The sequence below is a fragment of the Taeniopygia guttata genome, chromosome 1, assembly GCF_048771995.1.
Source record: "Taeniopygia guttata chromosome 1, bTaeGut7.mat, whole genome shotgun sequence".
In the NCBI taxonomy this organism is placed as follows: Eukaryota; Metazoa; Chordata; class Aves; order Passeriformes; family Estrildidae; genus Taeniopygia; species Taeniopygia guttata.
The window spans coordinates 63746722-63769042 of NC_133024.1; the positions used below are offsets into that span (position 1 = coordinate 63746722).

General features: G+C 38.2%; 1 protein-coding gene across 2 annotated transcripts in view; it reads left to right on the top strand.

Annotated features, from left to right (window-relative positions):
* Positions 1–7017, top strand: part of TRPC4 (transient receptor potential cation channel subfamily C member 4) — a 131177-nt gene extending 124160 nt beyond the window's left edge. The window contains exons 9-11 of one of the 2 annotated variants that reach the window (XM_002194439.7): positions 2197–2238; positions 4067–4156; positions 4452–7017. In XM_002194439.7, coding sequence (XP_002194475.5) covers positions 2197–2238; positions 4067–4156; positions 4452–5168 — 849 coding nt within the window. In that variant the 3' untranslated portion in view covers positions 5169–7017. The remainder of the gene's footprint in view (positions 1–2196; positions 2239–4066; positions 4157–4451) is intronic. The other variant, XM_030273733.4, reaches the window with a different exon arrangement.
* Positions 7018–22321: the final 15304 nt, after the last annotated feature.

Here is a 22321-nt window from a genome sequence, read left to right on the forward strand (position 1 = left end):
GATGTGTTTAGGCAAAGATTCATTCTGCTTTCAAAAGGAAGCAAAAGATGATTAGGAACTGGAGATGGAACCTAAACATTTAAATGCCAGATAGAGAACTGCTTGGTGAAAATAAATTTGGTAGGTTATTGATAGGTGTAATTCCCAGTGGACTAGGTATGTAGATGTGCATGAAAACATACAATTAAATAAATTTTCTTTCAGCTTCTTGATGGTATGGATTGAAAACAATTAAGTGCAGTAGAACTGTTCTGACACATTATTACACAAATCTTTTCATACAGTTATCCTTTACATTACGTTAAGGGGGAAGGCCACAGCCTCTGTTTCTGGGACTTTCCAAATTGGCTGCCAAAAAAAAAGAAAAAGGATAAATGTTATCTAGGTAGTTCTCGTTACAGGTACAGAATTGAACCTATGCATTTATTTCACATTTCACTGTAAAATAAAGCAGAGCAGACAGCAGCTTCAGGAAGTATTGTGAAAGACAAGAATCAGTAGTTTTTTTACTTAGTAGTTATTCACTTTACTTGAACTGTGTTTCAATTACACCTTAAATTGTTTTTCCCTTCACCTGTGAGTCAGATCTGTTGTTGAGAGTGCTCTTAGCCACGGACTCCCTCAGCGCTTTCTCAGCAGAATGAAACATCTCCACCATGTGGCCAGCTGCAAGAAAGCTGAGAGTTTTTTTTTCTAAAAAACAGCTAAATTCGGATGTTGTGAGGTTATGAGCCTTCCCACAGCTGCATTGTTCCCTCTGGCCCTGGTGATGGGCAAGCTGGCCCATCCCTCCATCCTTAAACACAAGAAATAGCCATTTTCTCTTTTACGAGGCATAGATGGAGAAACACCATCTGGAAAAATACTGAAGAAAGCATTCTTGCGTACAAAGCCCTACAGCACAGTGGCTCTTCAGACTGATTAGGAAATAATTATTTCCCCCCTTTTTTTTTAATTTTTTGCTATCCCAGCCACAAAGCTACTGCATCCCTAAATTAATTTCAAACAAGAAATCAACTCTGAAGTGTAAACTGACTCCAGGTACAGGGGAAAGGTTCATAATTTCCTTAAAGTTAAAAAAAAAAAAAAAAAAAGTAATAACTTGCTGTGCCTGCCTTATTATGCAACTATGGTCAATTTTAACAAGTCCCTTGGATATCCTTTCACCTTGTTTTACTGCTGTTAGTGTTCTGTTTTGTAGAGATACAATCAGTGGTCAGACACATTATTTTATTGTCAGCAGCAGATATGCGAGTCTAAGTTAAAGCTGTGTTTCTTTCACCAGTTAGGAATAATTATTGTAGAGGATGGGGATATGTTACTCATTAGGCAATTGAGGACAAAAGGAAGTCAAGGGAAAAAAATAAATCTGGCCTTTTTTCCCTGTCTTCTTCTGGGCAGCGCTTAGATATGGCAGTTTAATTTAATACACCTGCTTGAAACCTGGGCAATTCTTTCATCCTACCACACTTCTTTTTGCTGCTCCTCTTCAGAGTTACTGTCCCTTTTACCCTCCCTCCTTGTCAACACCAAACTGTGTTGAAAGCTGTTTCTTTCTTCCATACACCTCTCTATGACTAAGTGTTTTTAACAGACAACTAAGGGGGAACTTTCTCATTAACAGTTTAATAGTGCAGGTTTTGATTAGCTTTACCTTAAATTAGGAGCCATAGCAAATGTCTTGCTTACACCATGGCTTTACGAATCCCACCGTGTTGATGATTTTCCATGTAGAATTTCCCTTCTGTAACTCGTGTCTATTGACTCCTGTTTTTTCACTGTGTACATCCAAGAAAATCTAACGTGATGCGAGGCAAGCTTTTCTCAATTCAGTAAAATAGGCTTCAGTCTGGGCAAGTGAGTGACATGATCTATTGTTCCACTTCCATCTCAGATTGTTGACCTTGGGACTCTGCAGCCTGTGACCTGGCTGCCCCACTGCATGCATGCTGATGCAGGAATAAAAGCGTTTTGACAAAAATGTAGAAAATCCACTTTGCTTTCCCTACAGCAGCCTTCCCCCTTCTATAAAGCAAATGATAGGCTTTTTTCAAACACAGTCATTTTTCAACAGATTTTGAACCTTTTCTCTCCGCTTGCTAGATACTGTTGAAACAGGCCTGCTGTTTTCTATGCTTCAGTGTTTTACTTCCACACAGGGATTAATATTTTTTTTTATTCTTTTCTGTTTTTCAGAGACGTGCAGCTGACAATTTGAGGAGACATCATCAATACCAGGTACAGGCCTATGTTTATTCTTTGGGCAATTGTTTTTCCGTGCCTTCAGAAGGTCTTCATGAGGAAAAAAAAATGCAGAAAAATTTCATGAGAAAGTGGAAAAGGAAAATAAATGGGAAAAAACCATAAAATCTGTACTTATTTCCTCTTCAGCAAACAAGCTTAGTATTTTGATGTTCAAAAAAAAGAGCATTTGAGAATAAAATTTTCTTCTTTTTGGAGCAAAAGGATATTTTCTAGAGCAATAACATGCTATCCAGTATTTTGCCTTATATTTAATATAAGGCAATATAATATTAACCTAATATTGAATATTAAATTTTTAAAATTTTAAATTGTAACATGGATTGCCTTTAAAAAATGCAAATTCCTGCCAGCCAGGAATCATCAGGACCATATGTATAGTGAACTGACATGCTCTATCAGAACCTGCTCTTCATCTTTCCAGCTTTAGTCCCCCATAAACAACTTCCTTAATAACCCCTATAACCCCCCTGCCTAGATTCCCCTGTATGTAAGCAATTATTTTTCATCCTTCCTTCTTCAGCTTCTACTTTTTTTTAGATTATTATTTCACAATGAATAATTTTCAGCTTTATTTTGAATTTTTGTCGTGTAAAAGGGCTACAAGTTAAACAAGGTGTGAGCTGTAGACTTGGTAGTTAATGAATCTCGTATGGGAAATAACTGGTAAGCTGGGACTTTTCCAGACTGAAGAAGAGGCTGATGTGGGAAGTACAACAAGGATCTATAGGATCATGAAGAAGGTGAACATAGAGCAGCAGTTTGCCATTTATCTGTAAATGGAAGACCACACACTAATACTACACTGTATTAGTGAGGCTGTATAGGCAGCCTTTTGATTTTTCTCCTCCAGCCCTCTTGTGGGACTGTATCTAGAGCAGTATGTAGGCTGGGCCCCACACTACAAGAGAGATGTTAACAAACTGGAAGAGATCCAGCAAGGGGACACCAAGATAGTTAGAGGACTGTCATATAAGCAGCTCAGATTTCAGCCTGGAGTAGGTATGGGGAAATATAACTGCTGACTTAAATAACATAGTGGGTGGTTAGAGAGAAGGAGCCAGATTTTATTTTGAGGTACAGTGCAAAAGACAAAATGGACACAAGTCAAAGGAAGGGAAATTCTGTAAGGTGATGAGAATTATCTTCACAGTGAGGGTAGTAAAGAACTGGAGAATGTTGCTCAGGGAGACTGCAGCATCTCCATCCATGGAGATATTCAGCACTTGACTGGGCATGGCCCTGAGATGACTCAGACAGCCTCCAGGTATCTATTTCAACCTAAATAATTTCTAGGATTCTTTGAAGACAACAGTGGAAACTACCAGACCGGAGGTTAAAAATAAAACCCCGAAATGGAATCTTACTCCATACTGTGGAATTCACTGGCAGAAGATTTTTGAATGCTGAAAGTTTACATTAGCTCAAAATGTGTAAGAAAACCTGTCACAGCCAATTAAACCTAGAACTATCATTTTTGTTCAGAGAGTCACTCCATCTCACAGCACAGGAGGCTTGACAGACAATAGCTGGAAATAAAGTTGTACAACTACACCAGACTTGCTCTCATGAGCAAGGATTGTTCTGCCTTTCTGTCAGGAAACATACCTTGAGTCAAACCCAACATATCCCTTCTCAGGATAATAAGCATTAGTAGTTTCCATCAAATAGCAAAACAAATTTTCAAACAGGTTTGTATAGTTTCTGTCATGTTCCTAAAGCATGAAAAAGCCCAAGCAGAGCCTGTGAGTGTAGGTTTACTAACTAATACCAAGAAAGCTAACATAATACTTTCTATTTTTAGGAAGTTATGAGAAATCTGGTTAAAAGGTATGTTGCAGCTATGATAAGAGATGCCAAAACTGAGGAAGGATTGACAGAAGAAAATTTTAAGGTATGTGGGGTTTTTTTATGTTTATAGGTGTTTTAGTAATTAAGTAAGATATTTTAAAACTGTGAAGCATATTTTTTATACATGGCTATTCAGGTAGCAAATAACTTGCTTCCTAGAGCAAGATCTTCAACCTTGAAGATGCCATGTATGCCAACATCAAGAGAGTAAAGTTTATTACTGACCCCAGAATAAGCCCTTTTTTTTGTTTGTTTTTTTTCTTTTAATTTTTATTTCAAAAGGAAAGTCAAATGAGCTTTAATGTTCTGACATTTCACCTTTTTTCCGTAATTTTTAGGAGTTAAAACAAGATATTTCTAGCTTTCGCTTTGAAGTTCTGGGTTTGTTAAAAGGAAGCAAGCTGTCTAATTTGCAGACTGGAAAGATGAGCAAAGACACTGCCTCTCTGTCAGAAAATGAAGAAAATAGTGAGAGTGAAGGAAACAAGAAAGGAAAGAAAAAGCCCTTCAGCCTTTTTGACATAACAACGATGATTCACCCACGATCAGCCAATATCGCCTCTGAAGGACATAATGTAAGCAATGGCTCAGCAATGATGGTGTCAGAGTCCACTCAGGAGAAACAAAAGCGTGTGAATTTTGTAACAGACATAAAAAATTTTGGGTTGTTTCACAGACGATCAAAAACAAACTCTGTGGAGCAGAGTACAAATAAAATATACACCGTTTCTGAAGAAGTTTCCCGTCAACAGGCAGAAGAACAATGTGAGAAAACTGATGAACTGGAAGAGAGAGAATTGATCATGAACTGTGAATTAAACTTCCAAAATCCTGGCAAAAAATGTGTGTTAGCTGAGTCACAAAATACCAGTGAGTCTTTGGATTCACAGGAAGAGGGAAGTATTTGTCCTTCAGAAATAGAGAAAATGGAGTTACAAAACTCAGAACCTGCAACTCCACAGGATCAGCTGGACAAGGCATTGGACATTAGCATTGACTCTGATGAGAAACAGGAAACAATTGTTCAGGGTGACTATGTGATAACAAGGTTGTGATGCTTACAGGAGGAAGCATTTACAAATATATATATTTTGCATAGTGCTTTTAGGGGGGAATGTTTTAAGAATTATATTAGCTAATGCAGAATTACACTTTAGAGTACTCAACTGTGGCACATGATCTTGTAACGTAGTCAAGAGAAAGAAAATATGAGGACCTTCTGTTTTGTAGCCTGCTTTAGCTTTCACAATTTGTTTTACATTTTTTAATAAATGGAAGCATCTTGTATTCTTGTACTGTTGCAATAATCCACAGAAACTTTTTAGCTATCTTTTTCAATTACAACAAATGGAATTTCTCTCGTATGATAGTTGACTCCTATGATAAATATTTTTCTATGCAAATAAAAAGTAGCTTAAGAAACTTGTAGGCTTTTATTTAACTTTGTAGGTTCTGAAAAGATTCTGTGCACCATAATAATCATATGTGGCTCCTGCCAGCATAATTCATGTCAAGCTATTAGAATAATTTGTTTAAAGTGCTAGAAACTTGTGTTGAAATCTATACAGAATCAGAAGATAAATTATATTCTTCTATTTATTGAAGGAATATGAATACCTGTAAATTATGAAAAATAGGTCTATTTGATTATTTAATTACAACTTTTCCCTCACAGCAAGAGGAGTGTGACTGTCTGATACTATTGTTAGAAATGCATTTGCAAGTTTTGAAGACTGTAGAAATGTTTCTTATAGGAAAAGAAATATCGGTGGCTTACTAAAAATTGATGATGGATTACTCCCTAAGAATCCTTTACCACCCCAGCTACTGCTTCTTCAACTACGTATTTTTCCTCATGTGGACAACCTATGCACTTTAATATTCAGCTGCTTATTAGCTTCTGCCTTTACAATACACTTGCATTTGCTAAGGGAAAGATACTTCAGGAATAAACAAGCAACGATCCCCCTGAGTACTTGAATAAATATGGCAATTTGTTAAGAAGTTTTAGAAGGCATGCCTTAAGGGAGTTTCTTTGATAATTTTACAGTTTGGAGGAACCTGATTGGGTGTTTTCTAATAGATACCTAAATGTATAAAGAAAATCTAATAGTATTTTTCATAACTGATGAGTGACTTACTGTCTTAGTTAAAACCGGTATTTTTAAAATTAAACATTGTGGGGTTTTTTAATCATTAGCTGGTGTCCTACATTATTAAAAATTTCATTTTACAACTGTCATAAGAATAACCACCCCCAGCTTTCAACACCATTCTTTCCCCCGCTGAATATACCACATAAGTGTTGTATTTAATTCTTAACTTCCCCAGTCCTGCCGTGACAGATTTTGTAGTTCATATTAGGATGTATTAAGGAACTTCCAGATGCATAGAGTGAATTTACATTTCTGATGTAATCTATCCCATGTAAACCTGTAGCATCTGACCTAAAGCCATGTCATTCTGGATCTAAATTGTCCTGGTACTGAACTGTGTCTTGGAAATCCAGGCAAACCGCTCTCATCTCTATACTTTAAGGTGAGTTTTCCAACTCTACTTTACACATGTGCTACTCTCTCTGATGCCACAAATTGAAAGCTTCCTTCCTCCACACCTGTTTGTGTCATGGCAGATACAGTTAAACGAAAATGGAAAATATGAGTCGTAATTGGAAAATAGTTTGTATAGCTTTGCAACAATGTGTTCAAATCATATTTGATTGGTTAGTTTCCATCTTGGACTCTTGACTGCTCTGTAGACCCTCTCTCTTTCACGTCTCTCTCCTTGTCCACCTTTAGACTGTAAGCTCCTTGGGGCAGGGCCTGCAGCTTTTCTGTCTGGAAAGCACCTGAATTATTACAAGTATAAAAAGAAATAAATAATAATAATGGTGGACTAACCTCATATCATTTGTATTAGGTCAACTCTTTTAGAGAGTTCTTTTTTGTACTGTAACGTTTTTGCTAAAAATGCCATAATGCAAATGTGTCATGTTGTCACAAAATTTTCTATATCCCAGTTAACAGTCCTTCCCCACTACTCGTTCAGTTTCTCATTCTTCATCATTATTTGTAATGGCTTCAGACCCTAAGCTTACTCCCTTTACACTAGCCAAATTCAAAACAGATAGTGCTTGATCAAAAGAGCTTTCAACACATTCCAGCCACATGGTTTCACTCCAGACAGAAAGTGCCTAAGCAGGGTATTTGTATTGCAAACATCACCAATATCAGAACAAGTTAACTACAACAGGTCTAAGAGTTCTGCATATTATTCTGGCATCCTAAGAGTCTGTTTCTCCTGTGCATGAAGTTCCCAACACTTCAACAATAGAGTTAAAATGAAATATCAGCCACATCATCACATCATGACCCCACTGTGCTGGGCATCAGTCTATGTCATGGAGTGGATACAAGACAGAACAGCAGAGACAGTGCAGGTAGGGAGGATACTTAACCATAAGGACACAATTCATTTCATAGCAACAGATGGCCAGTCATTTGGTGCCTTTTTTTTTTCCTTACATCCAAATACTGAAACACAGGTCTATTAAATAAACCATACTTAAAATCAACATTTGCTCTATTTTTATGTTATTCTTAGGCATCAAAGCTTGACACTAATAAGAACCTGATGTAATTAGGACCTGACACAACTTAAAAGTAATGCCAAATAAGCACCTCATTCTGTGACAACAGATGAGCCCAAAATATATCCAAAACTGAAATGGTGATGGACTTTTATTGCTATGCAGGCAGCCAAAAAAAAAACCCTTTCTCACTGGATGTCTCTGAGAGGACACCTGTGCCAAGAAAGATCAAGATTGCACTGAGCAAAGTTTGTAATGCCACAGCAAAGGCATTATTAAGCTTTGCAAAGCTGAGCAAACCTTCTACTCCAAAGAATTTAAAAAGTTCAAACCTATCCAATCCCTTCCTGCAGCTTCCATTAGCATCAATATGGAAGGAATACAAACAGGCCAGGATATGAACCCCTATAAAATATAGTCTTTTGAAGCAGAGCTTAAAATCATAAAACGTTTCATGTGGCTAGAAAATTTACTAAGTACAAGGGGGGTTAATACCAAAATTAGTTTGCTTAGAATGTTGAGAAAACTTTTTTTTTTAATTTTTAGCTATTTATTTCTGTAATGATGAAACCTTACTGCCATTTGTAATTTCTTTGGCTCCTGGAGAAATAGAGTACAGACAGCCACCAGGACTTTGCTACTTTGGCACAGCTGGACAGGAGGCAGCTTGAATTAATTCAAGACAGTGCTTCACATTGATTCACAGTCAGAGGCCAGGCATGCAAGTACTGCTTGCTTACCTTCAAGACAAAATTGCAAAAGCTTCTTCTGACTCTGCATGCTTTAGTGGCCCTCAAGGGCACTGAAGAAGTGAGAACATCGGAGGATTCAGATTATGGGGTCCTGTGGGCCAGCTGCAGGCCACAGCTATATTTGTATGTGGTAAAATATTACCAGAGACCAAGCCCAGTAGAAACCTCTTCTGGGGGTAACCACAGCTCTGCAGCTGGTATCAATCTTGTTTTCGTTCACAGATTGAGACCATTACATTGACTGGTATGAGCTAAACACATCACACAGCATTTTCTTATTGATAGATCAGGATTTAATGAGAATGTCTATGACTTTCCCAATATGAGGGTTTTTTTTGTAAGCAAGTACTACTTAGTTCCAGAAGAATGCATATCTATAGTTATAGCTGTTAGGAGGGGAAAAAGATGAAATTTCTGGTATTCGGGCACTCAGAATTCTTCAAAAGTATATTCGATAAAAGAATGTCTTCCTTAATGGCATCCTTTGACTGATCTTCGAGGGGAAATTTTTTGCTTAGCTTCCTAACAGGAATAAAGCATAGAAAAAAGACACTAAGAAATTATTATATGTTTTTCTTAAAGTCTATATGTATGTTGCAAGCTATAGCACTCCATTTACTCTCAAAACCTCCGATGAATAGTTCACAATATTCTGACAAGCAGCATGAAAGAGAAAAGAAGCAAATCATATTTAAATATTGTGAAGAGGAACTTTTGAATACAGTTCAAAACATTTGATATCAAGTATTCTTCTGGAAATATAGCAGTACAAGTCGGACAACAACATAATCCATCTTCATTTTAAAGTCTTAAGAGATACCAAAAGCTTTAGTGAGTAAGGCAACCTCACAAAATTAATAATACTGGTAAATAGTAAATAATAGTGCTGGTAATGATAGTGGTAGTGAATGCAGCAGAACTAGTAAATGTACATGGAACAGTAGCAATACCATATATTTAGCCCTGGGAAGGGAGAACTCCCCAGTTCTACTCCCTGCTCAAAGTTGGCCTGTTTTCCATATCAAGTAACCATTTCATAACACCAGTAAGCTGTCCTTGGGCACATCTGTCTTCCAACATAGGCACTCTAATCTCTGTTGAGAAAATCTTACTTTGTCTTTAAACTCTTTCACTAGCTGAAGTTTTAATTATGGACCCTACATTCACTGCAGCATGAGCAAATTAGAGATCCTTTGAGACAGTTCATGGATAAGTAGTTCAATATCATCCAAAATAAATTGTTGCAGCTAAGAATGAATTTTAATCCTCCAGATATGAAAAGTTTAACTTATTGAACTACAACAAAACAAGTCTAGTAACCATTGCTTTAGTACTTGAGAAGTTGCTTTATTTGTCTAAGTGTGAAGAATGAAGCAGAGGTTATTTCTCATTAATACCAAAACAACAAAAACAGTTGCAACCTTCAACCATCATAAATTTAGAACTGTAAAAGAACTTAGTCATACAATTTTATCACAGGTCCCTCTAATACATAATTCTCTTCCTAAATTAATCAAATCCTCTGGTGTTTCTAAATATAGCTATGAAATTTTTATACACATGAATAATTTAAACTGTTTATATTTGTACTTTTGGGCAGACACTATCTTTTAATTATAGAATTTTTTTATGACTACTGTTTGTTTTGACTATACTCATCCACTTTCAGCCTTGGGTTTCTTTGGCTGTAGCCTAAACCAGTAATGCTATTTTCATTTAAATTAACCTTTCTGCTCTCTTTAGTTGACTAACACAGTCACAATCAAGTGCTGTACAGCAGTAGGTATTGCACTGCTCATTACTGCTATGGCCTTTTCATTCTGGCCTTTACTTCTTTATAACCTATTACCTTCCCACCATGGTACCACACTGGTACGCTCAAGGGCCAATGCAACTTTGAATTTCAGACACTTAACTTCAGGATAATTGTCTTTGATAGAGATCCTTGCCTCTTTTGTACATTTAAGAGGGAGTTTTATGACTAGAAACATGTTTCCAACGGCTGATAGTTGAAATTAATACCAGTTCAGCATGGTGCTTCTTCAGTATCTTTTCTCTCACTTTTCTTCTTTGACAATGCAGTTGAGGACGTCCTTGTTCAAAAAGAAGTCTCTTTATGGCAACATACTCAGTGTTGCACGCTAAAAGTGAGAGCCGTGCTTGCAGTGGAGACAGAGGAAACATTCAAGACGTAAAAACAGGTGTTTCCAGAAAGGCTGCTTCTAGTCTGAAGGTTACTAAGAGAATTTCACACAAGCAGAACTCAACGGCAAACTCTTTCACTGCATGGAATCAAGAGTTAATTCATAAGAGCTGGCATACTTTATTCAGTGGAATTGAAAAAGCAGGAATATTCCCATCTATATTTGCTTTCTATGCTCAGCTTTTAAATTCACAATAAAATTATTCCATAAATGTTTAAACAGGCAATAAAAGTCCATGGTTAGTGAGCAAGATAAAATAATGTTCTAGGAATCCATGTGTTTCAATTTAACAGGTTAGTAAAAAGACTTTTTTTGTCCTGTAATAGCAAGTCTTTGCGGATTGAAATACTGTATTACTGAACTCCAGTCCCCATTTAAAAAAGAACAAAACAAACCATAACCCTACAATCCCAAAAAAAAAAGCCAAAAAAAACCCAAACCAAACAAAAAAAAAAAAACCCAAAAACAAAAACACCCAGATTTTTCAGTTTTTAGAGATTCATGAGGTTTTGAAGTATAATAAGTACCCTAAGAACATCTGAAAGCATTGAGCTAACCTTTCATAAATTCAATGGGCAGCATAGACTGCTCTTTAAATGCAGCCAAGTGAGAATGTCAGCTGCAAATTAACCCATTCTAGTTAATGATTTATGCTTTTAAAATACAAAATGGAGTTTTCAAGATGGGAGATGCATACCTCATCATTTTCTGGAAGTGTCAACTTGACTCAAATACAATAAGCATTCAGACATATGAGAAACTCAGAAAGTCCTACAGAGACACTCATTGGTGCAAAAATTTTTATCTCTTTTTTCCTCTGCTTATCTTCCCTATCTAATACTTTGTTTTTACAGAGAATGTGTAACTCCACTAATAAAAATAAATGTCTTACATTTTCCTGCTACCTGTTTCTAAAAGTAGAAAGACCAAATAATGCAATGTTACTTTTGACATTATGTCCATAGGATTAAAAGATAGCTTACTGAGGAATACTAGAAATAGTTTTATTTGGATGAATTATGTGTAGTACTCAGATATATTATTGTTCAGCCATATCCAAAATGAATGCAGCTAGAAAAGCATGGAAATATTCTTTCACTATGACTAATTTAGCAGAATCCAGTTCTACATCAAGAAAAAGAAGCAGAGAAAAGAAAATTGAAAGAGACCTATTTTTATGAAGTTAGAGAATATCAGCATTCATAATTCCCTTCATTTTTATTAAGTAAAATTAGAGAGACCTTTTTTTCAGCATTTATTTTTTTTTAATTATACAGTTGCTTCTGTGTGTTGCTTTGCAAGAAACACAGAATTTTATTTATTAATTAACAAGAATTTCATTAACTGAGAGATTGTAAATCAGGAGAGATTATGAGAGACCTCATCTGAGGACTGGTACTACTGATTTTTTTTTTACAGGATTGTAACTTCCCAAGATCTAAAACTCTCTGACCATTTCCCAAGTGAATTTATTGTCCTTGAATTGTGCAGATCTGATCTGAAATCAGACCCACAAGGAGAAAGCATTGGGATTTCATCCACAGAGAAAAGTGCTCTGCTGATTTTAAGAGTTTATAATAATGATTTGATATAGATATATCAAGGATATGATATAGAGCCTTTGAAAGTCACGTCTAAACAATTGTAACAATAATGCAAAAAATATAAAAGCACATAAATACAAAATATATGTGAGAAAGTATTTGGTATTTAAGCCTGTCTAAAACAGAACAAACTGTTTTGGAGTTTGTTGTGTTTTAGAACACAAAACATTACTCCAAACACCCAGAGTTTTAGGAAGTCAAACTCTAACCCAAATCTGGCTCATATTTCCCCAGAGAAATAAATACTGAGAAAGTTTATTCGTTAAAGACCATGTATGGTGGGGAAAGAGCACTTCATTTTGGAAGCCACTTCTTTCTTTGCTTGTTTGTTTGTTTTCTATTTCTGCAGAACATGAATAACTTCTGAAAACTTAAATATTCCCACACACTCACACTGGAGCTGATAAAGAGAGAACCAGATGTATGATAGTGAGCCAAGATTTACCCAGCATAGTCAAGAGAAGTAAGTGATGAAAGACCAAATAAAAGCAATTATAAACCTGAAACAAGCTAGTACTGCAAAAGGCAAATTCTTTACAATAAACTAGAAAAGAAAAAATTTCCATGGGAAATCTATTTCCCACATAAAGACAGTATTATAATACTATTTAAAGCATTTTCATTAGTCACCTGGGATTTTCTTATTGATATGCTGTGACATTGTCACCAGTGCCAAGGGAGCATAACACTATTGACTTACCTGCTGATTCTGTCAAAATCACAGAATCACAGGAGGAATGAGGTTGGAAAAGACCTTTAAGATCATCTAGTCCAACCTATGACTTAGCTTAACACCTCCTCATCAACTAAACCATGGCACTGAGTGCCACATCCAGTCTTTTTTTAAGCACATCCAAGGAACGGCGACTCCACCACTCCCTGGGCAGACAGTTCCATTGTCCAGTCACGCTTTCAGTAAAGAATTTTTTTTCTGACATCTAACCTTTATCCCCAGGCACAGCTTAAGACTGCATCCTCTTTGTCTTTCAGTAGTTGCCTGGGAGAAGAGACCGACCTCCACCTAGCTACAATCACCTTTCAGGGAGTTGTAGAGGTCTGTCCTAAGATTTTTCCTCTGCAGGCTAAACAACCTCAGCTCCCTCAGCCATTCTTCAGAGGATTGTGTTTCATGCCCTTCACCAGCCTTGTTGCCCTTCTCTGGATGAGTTCAAGCATCTCAAAGTCCTTCCAAAATTAAGGGGCCCAGAATCAGACACAGTATTCAAGGTGCAGCCTCACCAATGCTGAGTATAGGGGAAGAATAATCTCCCTATTCCTGCTGGCCACACTGTTCCTGTCCAGGATGTCATTGGCCTTCTTGGGCACCAGGGCACACTGCTGGCTCATGTTCAGTCAGCTTTCAACCAATACCCCCAGGTCCCTTTCTGCCTGGTGACTGTCCAGCCACTCTGTCTCCAGCCTGTACCCCTGCAGGGCGTTGCTGTGGTCAAAGTGCAGGACCCAGTACCTGGAGTTGTTAAACTTCATGTTGTGGGCTCATCCCATCTATCCAGCCTGTCCAGGTTCCTTTGCAGAGTTCTCCTACTTTCCAACAGATTGACACACGCTCCCAACTTAGTGTCATCTGCATATTTATTGATGGTGGACTCAATTCCCTCATCCGCATCAACAACAAAGATATTAAACAGGACAAGGCCAAACTGATCCCTGGGGGACACCACTGGTGACTGGCCACCAAGTGGATGCAGTACCATTCACCAGCACTCTCTGGGCCCAGTCATTAAGCCAGTTCTTAATCCAGCAAAGAGTGCTCCTGTCCAAGCTGTGGGTTACCAGCTTTTCCAGGAGTGTGCTGTGGGAGACAGTGTTGAAGGCCTTGCTGAATGCTGGGCAGACAACCTCTACAGCCTTCCCCTCATCCACGAGGTGGGTCACCTATTCATAAAAGGAGATCAGGTTAGTCAAGGACAACCTGCCCTCCTAAAACTATGCTGGCTAGGTCTGATACCCCAGCCATCCTGTAGGTGCTGTGTGATGGCACTTGAGGTGTTCTGTTCCATAACCGTGCTGGGCACCAAGATCAGGCTGACTAGCTTGTAATTTCCCAGATCTTCCTTCTGGCTCTTCTTGTGGATGGGTGTCACATTGGCCAGCTCCAGTTATCTGGGTCCTCCTTGGTGAGCCAGGACTGATGGTAAATGATAGTGGCTTGGAAAGTTCAGTTCCCTCATCACCCTAAGTGACTCAGCAGGTCTCTGATTGCTCCCTCCTGGATAACAAGGGGACCATTCAGCTCCCTGACACCACCTCCCCGACCAGGAGGCCAGATGCCCTGAGGATAACCTGTCTTTCTGTTGAAAACTGAGGCAAACAAGGCGTTAAGTACCTCTGCCTTTTTCTCATCTTCAGTTACCAAATTCTCTCCCTCATCTAATAGAGAATCAAGCTTGTCCTTGCCCTTCCTTTTGCCATTAATACATTTATAATACTATTTTTATTGTCTTTTACAGAAGTGGCCAGAATGAGTTGTAACTAGGCTTTTCCCTCTGTAATTCTTCCTACGTGACCTAGCAATTCTCTTAAGCGTTTCCTGAGATACTTGACCCTCTTTCTAAAGGTGGTAGACCCTCCTCTTTTTCTAAATTCCTTGTCCACCCAGGCCAGTAGTTTTCCTCAACAGCTCATCTTTTGGCACACAGGGACAATCTATTCCTGTGCCTTCAAGATTTCTGTTTTGAAGCACACTCATCCTTCCTGGACTTCTTTGTTTTTAAGGGCCACTTCCCAAAGAACTCTCCAAATAAGTCTCTTGAATAGGCCAAAGTCTGCCCTCTGGAAGTCCAGTATGAAGGTTTTATTGATGTCCCTCCTTGTTTCACCAAATATTGAGGACTCTATAATTTCATGATCACTGTTCCCCAAATGGCATCCAAACACCACATTTCCCACCAGCCCTTCTCTGCAAACAGCAGCTTTAGCATAGTCCCTCCCCTGGCGGGGTCACTTACCAGCTGGGACAAGAAGTTGTTCTACACACACTCTAACCTCCTAGACTGCCTCTTCTTTGCTGTGTTGAGTTCCCAGGAGACATCTGGCAGGTTCAAATCACCTCCAAGAAAAAGTGCTGGTGATCTTGAAACATCCTCCAGCTGCTTGTAGAGTAAGTTATCCATCTCTTATTCCTGGTTGGGTGGTCTATGACAGACTCCTACCAGGATGTCAACTTTGTTGGCCTTCCCCCTGATTGTTTCACATAGGCACTCCACTTTACCATCATTAGTCTCAATTTCCATGGCATCAAGAGCCTACCTAATGTAAAGGGCCACCCCTCCATCTGTTTTCCCTCTCCTGTCTCTTCTGAAGAGCTTGTAGCCATCCACTGCAGCACTCCAGCCAGGTGAGCCATCCCACCACGTCTCTGGTCACGTGCTGGTGACTATGTCACAGCTTTCACACTGCCCCATGGCATCCAGCTCCTTGTTTGTTACCCATGCTGCATACATTAGTGTACATGCACTTCAAGTGGGCTGCAGATTGCACACCTGACTCTGGCTTAGCACACTTGGGCTTGTTTCTGGAGAGCTTTGTTGCATATCCTTCCCCCTTTGAACCTAGTTTAAAGCCCTCTCAATGGGTCCTGCCAATTCATGGGGTAGAATCCTTTTGTCCTTAATAGATAGAAGGAGCACATCTGGCTCAAGCAGGCCAAGTGCTGAAAAGTTGCCCCCTGCTCAAAGAATCCAAAATTCTGCTGATGGCACTGATCCTTATGCCACTTGTTGATAATGAGGGTTTGCCTGTTCCTTTCATCACTTCTCCCTGCCACTGAAGAGACTAAGCAGAACAGCACCTGTGCTCCTGCCCCATCAACCACTGGACTGAGAGCTCTGAAGTGCATTTAAGTTGCCCTGGTGCTCTTCTTTCCATTCTCATCCCTACCAGCCTGGATTATTATCAGTGGGTAATAATCGAGCTGAAGCAGCTTTGTGAGTCTCCTGGTGTTATCTCATACCCAGGGTCAAGGGAGGCAGCAGACCTCCCTGTGAGATGGGTCCAGTTGACATACAGGACCCTCAGTTCCCCTCAGAAGGGAGTCATCTACTACAATTACCCTTCTTTTCTTTTAAATGCTAGAGCAAATCATCTGTCTGACAAAGTACAATTGGGAGGCTCACTGGGCAGATTATTTTCTTTGATGTCATCTGGCTGACCCTCTGGATCCAGGGCCTCATACCTATTCTGAAGTGGCATCTGAGTGGGTGATTGGAATCAGGAGAAATTTTTATTCGCTCTCCAAGTAGGGACCCATTTCCACTCTCCTTCATCTACTAGGTCTCCTCCTTCTGCCTGATGGTAGAAGTTATGGGAATCCTCTGACTCCTGATGGGCTTCTCTCAGGGATGGAAGGGTGAAACTCCACCAATCTATTTCCCTTTCACTTTCCCTAATACTCCATAGTCTTTCTATTTCCTCCTGAAGCTTGGCCACCAGACAGAGGGCATCATTCATCTGTTTGCATCTCATGCACCATCCCCCGTTACTACCGACAGCCTCAAACACTCCTTACAGGAAGTGAGCTGGACAGACACACCCTTCTTGGGGGTTTCTGTTTGGGTTAGTACATTTTACTAGCTATAGCTTTTGATCATTTGGTGCCTATTGCTGAAAAAAACCCAAAACCAACCACACCCTGCCATAAAATTAAAACGCCACTAGCAGGAGGATTACTGTAACCCTGCCTGCATGAGCTGCTGCAAAAAAAAGATGCACCATGCCCTCAAAGGCATATGACACCCTTGTTTGCCCATTCCAAGTCATCAAAATCCCTAGAGCCATCTTGTAATCACACCTCCGACGGCCAGAGGAGGCCCCTCCCTACTCCTGAATGGGTGATAAGAGAAAGGGAACCACCTGCTCAGCTCCCTTTTCATTGCACTTGTAATGGCCAGAGAAAGCCCCTCCCTACCCCCCTGAAAACAGCCAATTTGGTAAGGCTTTGTCTGTTTCCCTGCACTTCATGTCATCCCATGCCATTTTATTGTTTTCCCTTCTGTGCAGGATTGTTTCCACACATTTTGTTTGTTTGCTTTCTTTGCCTGACTTTTCCTTTGAGTTGGTTTCCTTATTTGTGGATTTTGGTAAGTAAAATTTTATCAAGTTTCAGTCATTTTCACTACATGTAATATATTCTCAGTACATTTGGTTTTGGTCAAGCCACTTTTAAATTTTCTGAATTTTTTGCACTTGCATTTTAATTGGTAATCTTTCCTTTCCAGACCATATCTAAAAGTTTCATCTCTGTGTTCAAAATTTCATTTCCTTGCTGGAAAGGAAATATTTCATTTCCTAAAAACAGAAATCTTGCAATTTCAATGAGAATAAATGGAGAAAAGTTTGGTCCATTTCCCTGCACTTCATATCAGCCCATTTTATTTTTCACTTTAACTTCATTTCAAAAATATTTTTAACTATTTCATTACTTTACATTCATCCCTGTCACTTTCTTTAGATTTTTCCCTGATATGAGGGATTTAAATACAAAAAAATATGTAATTTTTGGTCTATTTCACTACTCCTCATTCATCTCAGTGCAACTGGTTGTAGTCATTGCATTTCAAATGTTCTGCTTTTTTTCAGTTTCATATTTGATTGACTATCCTTTCTGAAGTGTTAGTTCAATTTTGTCCTCTGATTTCTAGATTTCATTCCCTTTTCTGAAAGAAAACAACATCTTCCAATTTCAGTATGGATCAATGAGATAAGTTGGATCCATATTTCTACACTTCTCTTTTTCATTTTCACTTAATTTCAGAATTTCCTCTTTTTTCTTTTTACCATATATTTTTCAATTACTCCTTTATTTTTGATTACCTTTTTTCCATGATTATGTGATTTTAGTGGGAAAAATTTATGCAAGTTTTGGTATATTTGACTGCACTTCATTTGTTATTAGTTTGGTATTAGTCATTCAATTTCCAAATTTTTAAGTTTGTTTTTCAATTGCCTTTTATTTCATCATATATAATCACCAGCGGTTTTATTACACTTTGTTCACTGACTTCAAGATTTCATCCTTCTATTAGCTTTTTTATTTACTTTGTTTCTTTTTCGTTTGTTTGTTTGGCTTTTTGCTTTTGTTTTTTGTTTTCATATCTTCTTTTGCGTCTCTTGTCTCTTTCTTGATCTTTTTTCCCTGCTTTGGGGATTTCACTGGGAGCAATTTTGGCAGGTTTTGATCCTTTTCACTGTGCTTTTTTTGCCTTACTCTAGTGTCTGGCAATGTTGCTTTTACTGTACCATTAGAGTTAAGAAAACTACAAAGCCCAGAGCTCCAGGGACACTGAAACTACAATAGGAATGCTCCAAGTGGAGCCCAGCACTGCACTAACATTTCTCCCTTCACATCTTTCTGCTTGGCATCAGCCTCAGCCCAAAGCTGCTTTTTCCTGCTCCACCTAAGGTTAGGGTTACACTTAGGGTTAGAGTTGAAAAAAAATTACAAACCCCAGAGCTCCAGGGACACTGAAACTGCAAACGGCATGCCAAGAGGTAAATGGCACTGCTCCAACCTTGCTACCTACTTCCTTGTCTTTCTGCTTGGCACCAGCCTCAGCCAAATGCTGTTTTGAGAGCTACACCTAGGGTTAGGGTTATGCTTAGGGTTAGGGTTCAGAAAACCACAAAGCCTAGCGCTCTAGGCATCCTAAAACTACAAAAGGCATGCAAAGGGGGATGCATCATCTAATTATATTTGATTACAGTGAGTACATTTTAGAGTTTTCTTTTGTTTTCATTTAATTTCATTCCATTATATGCCAGTCAGTTTGTTTCACTTTGGTCTCTGACTTTGAGATTTTATTTTTAAAGGGAAAAAGGATTTTCCTAATCCTAATGGAAATTATTTCTATTTCATGAAAGGAAGTGAAATTATTGGATTTCAACAAGGATTAATTTGGCAACTTTTGGTCCATTTCCCTGCACTTCTTGTCATACCATGCCATTTCATTGTGTTCCCTTCAGTGTATAATTTTTTTCTCTTTAAGCAATTCATTTCATCAATTTAGTCTCCTGTCTTTTCATTTTACTTCATTCCCTGATTTGGGAATTTCAGTATAGTTAATTTTGGTACGTTTCAGTTCTTTTTTCAGTGCACTTTATTTCATCCATTTGCTTGTACTCACTCCATTTCCAAATTTTTTTTTTATCATATTTGTTCTCCAAAACACTCCCTTCCAGAGTATTTGTGAGACTTTCTTCTCCATTTTCAAGATTTCATTTCCTTTCATGAAAGCAAGTTCTTCATTTCCTAAAAGAAAAGGGAATCTTCTGATAGGAAAATAAATAAAGCAATGTTTGGGAACTAAATATGCACCATATCTTGACTGATATATTTACTGAAGTACATGGACCTATTTTATTTTTCATTTCATAAACTATACAGCTCCAGGGCAGCTGCTGAAAAGATGCCTCATGAGAACCTCTGTATTGAGAAACTAAAATTAATCAAAATCTTATGAAGAAGAAAAACCCTTAAGATATCTTGCTATTTATCCAAAGAAAATCACTCTTGCCTTCAAACACAAATAATTAAAAGAAAGACTAAAACTTTTATCAGGAGAATCAGATTCTTCTTATGGTGTTAAACATAAGTTTTTAGACAAGTAATACTACACAAATTTTGACAGTACACCATGAATATTCAAGAATAAAAAAGGATGCACAACATATCCCAACCTTTACCTTGCTGAACAGGCATTTAAGGCCTGGGATTTGTCTGCTGTCAAACTGTTTGGTGCCAGCTGGAAATAGCTGTGATTGGCAGAAGGCAGCCCCTGGCTCCTCTGGCACTGCCCAGGCTATAGGCCCATAGTCAGATGCCCACTGTTATTTAACCACTTCTGCCCAAGGATGATCCTTCCAGAGATGAAGGGCAGCAATGTGCTGTATATGAACTTAATAATCCAACACCCAGTTCTCTTAAACCTCTGCCTGAACTATTAGCAGTGGAGGGTGGCTCTGCAGACAGATATTAGATGTTGGAAGTGCCATTCAGTGTGAATTTTCAAGAACCAGACCAGAGTCAGAAGCTTTGCTGATGGCACCTTCAGCAATGAGGTGTTTCCTAAACTCAGTGTGCACAGGGCTTCAGATGCTGTGTCGTGCCCTCTGTCACATATCTTATGTCTATACCCACTTCAAGACTTCAAGTTTTTTTCCCTCCAGCTTTGATGTCATCAGCCAGACCTTTAAGGCAAGCTCCACATGAATGTGCAGCTGATCTGCAACAGCTCTCATTAAATGTTAGCAGCATGTTTACAAGTCTGCTATCAACTTTATATACAACATGGACTGATTATAATTTATTCTGACAGCTTCTCTCTCAATTGTATGTCTTTCTTCTTACTTTACTCTGGAAGTCTTAAGGCTTCCCTAAAGTGCATGTAGGTTTATTTCCTTGCCTCTTCAGTCATCCTTATTCTGCCAGAGGGAACTATATGAAACAGAAGGAGGACTTTAGTTCCTTAAGCAATGGTGTGACAAAGGTCAAAGCATTTGGGAGCACTAATAAAAATGACAGAGTAAAGCATTATGTTTTTCAGTATTGTGCTCCATGCCTACACCATCTGTTAGAAAGAAACATCAGTTTAATATCCCCAGGGCTGTTCTCCCATTTTTTGCTTTTTCACTCTTTCACTTCAGGATTTAATTACAGATGGGAGAATTATCATATCCAAATTAAGACCTGTGTGAGCAGAACATAGGAAGAAACTCTAAATTAGTTTAGACACACTAGTACTGAAAAAGAAACCTTGGAACTGATGATTACTCATGCTAGAATTATCTAGTATTACTCAAGCTAGAACTGGGGATTATTATTCACTGTGAAGTAACATAAGACATAATATTGACCAAGTATTGCTCCATATATCTTCTGTGACATGTTCACATCAAGGAATAATTGTGTCAAATATAGAAGTCTGAAAAAAAAGCAACATGCCTCATTCCTACGGACGAGGGGATCACATGTTCTCTTGGATTGAAGTAATCCTTGTATTTCTCAGACTTTATCAAGATCATGTAGCTCAATAAAAAGTTTTCCCCCTGAAATGGAAAAAACAAAGGCAAAAAGACCCCAGAAATACAGTGTAAGATTACCTCTCCCCAAATTAGACATTTTTTCTGCACTGTATGCTTGACAAATATTATACCATTGGGGCAAAGATTTGACCCCATATTGGGGCATCCTGTATTTCATTAAGTTCTCTTTCAGTCTCTCAAAGTGAAACTTTGGCCATGCGTACTGTCAGATGCCCTAGTCCTTAGTTTGAAATAGATCACCTTTTTGGAGTTCTGATGACAGGCTTTCAAAATAAAGATGCACAGAGTTGTAGGTGGAATTCTCCCCATGTGTGAGAATGCATCCTCTAATTTGCTTAGTAACTTTATTAAATTTGTCACTCAGTGATTTGGAGTGTCCACTGAAAGTTAGTGGAATATGTTAATTTTTATTTTGTCCCTTATCAGTTTTAATTATCCATAAACTGATTTAGCTTTATATGAGTAGAGTCTAAAAGCCTAAACTTTTCCACATCATAAACACTAAGCAATGTTAGCAGTCTGAATTTTATACAAACTGTAGGCACTGGTTATTTGCTTGGATAACCTCAGGATCATTCGGACATATAATATTTTAATTTCCTGATACAGCACTCAGTAGCTATGAAGTGAGAAAAATCGCAGTATTGGTACTTAAGGAGCTGGCTGCCATGTGTCTAATAGTTTATTAGATATAGTTGCATTAAAAATCAACATATTTGGTGAAGTTAAAATTTAATTATTGATCTGACAGGTTGGTACTATCTGTAGCATGTAATTTATCAGTATAGTCTGTGCTGCAAAATGTATAGATTCAACCAGTCACTCAAACAATCTAGTACAAATTTTTATGTATGATTGAAAAGGAAAATCAATTCATAAAAAAAACCCAAGAAGGTCTCTTTGCAATAATTATCTTCCAGGATGATACGGTATCCAAGATTTATAATACAGTATTTGGGCTTATACTTTACTATTTTGTGTAATATGAGAAATCATAAA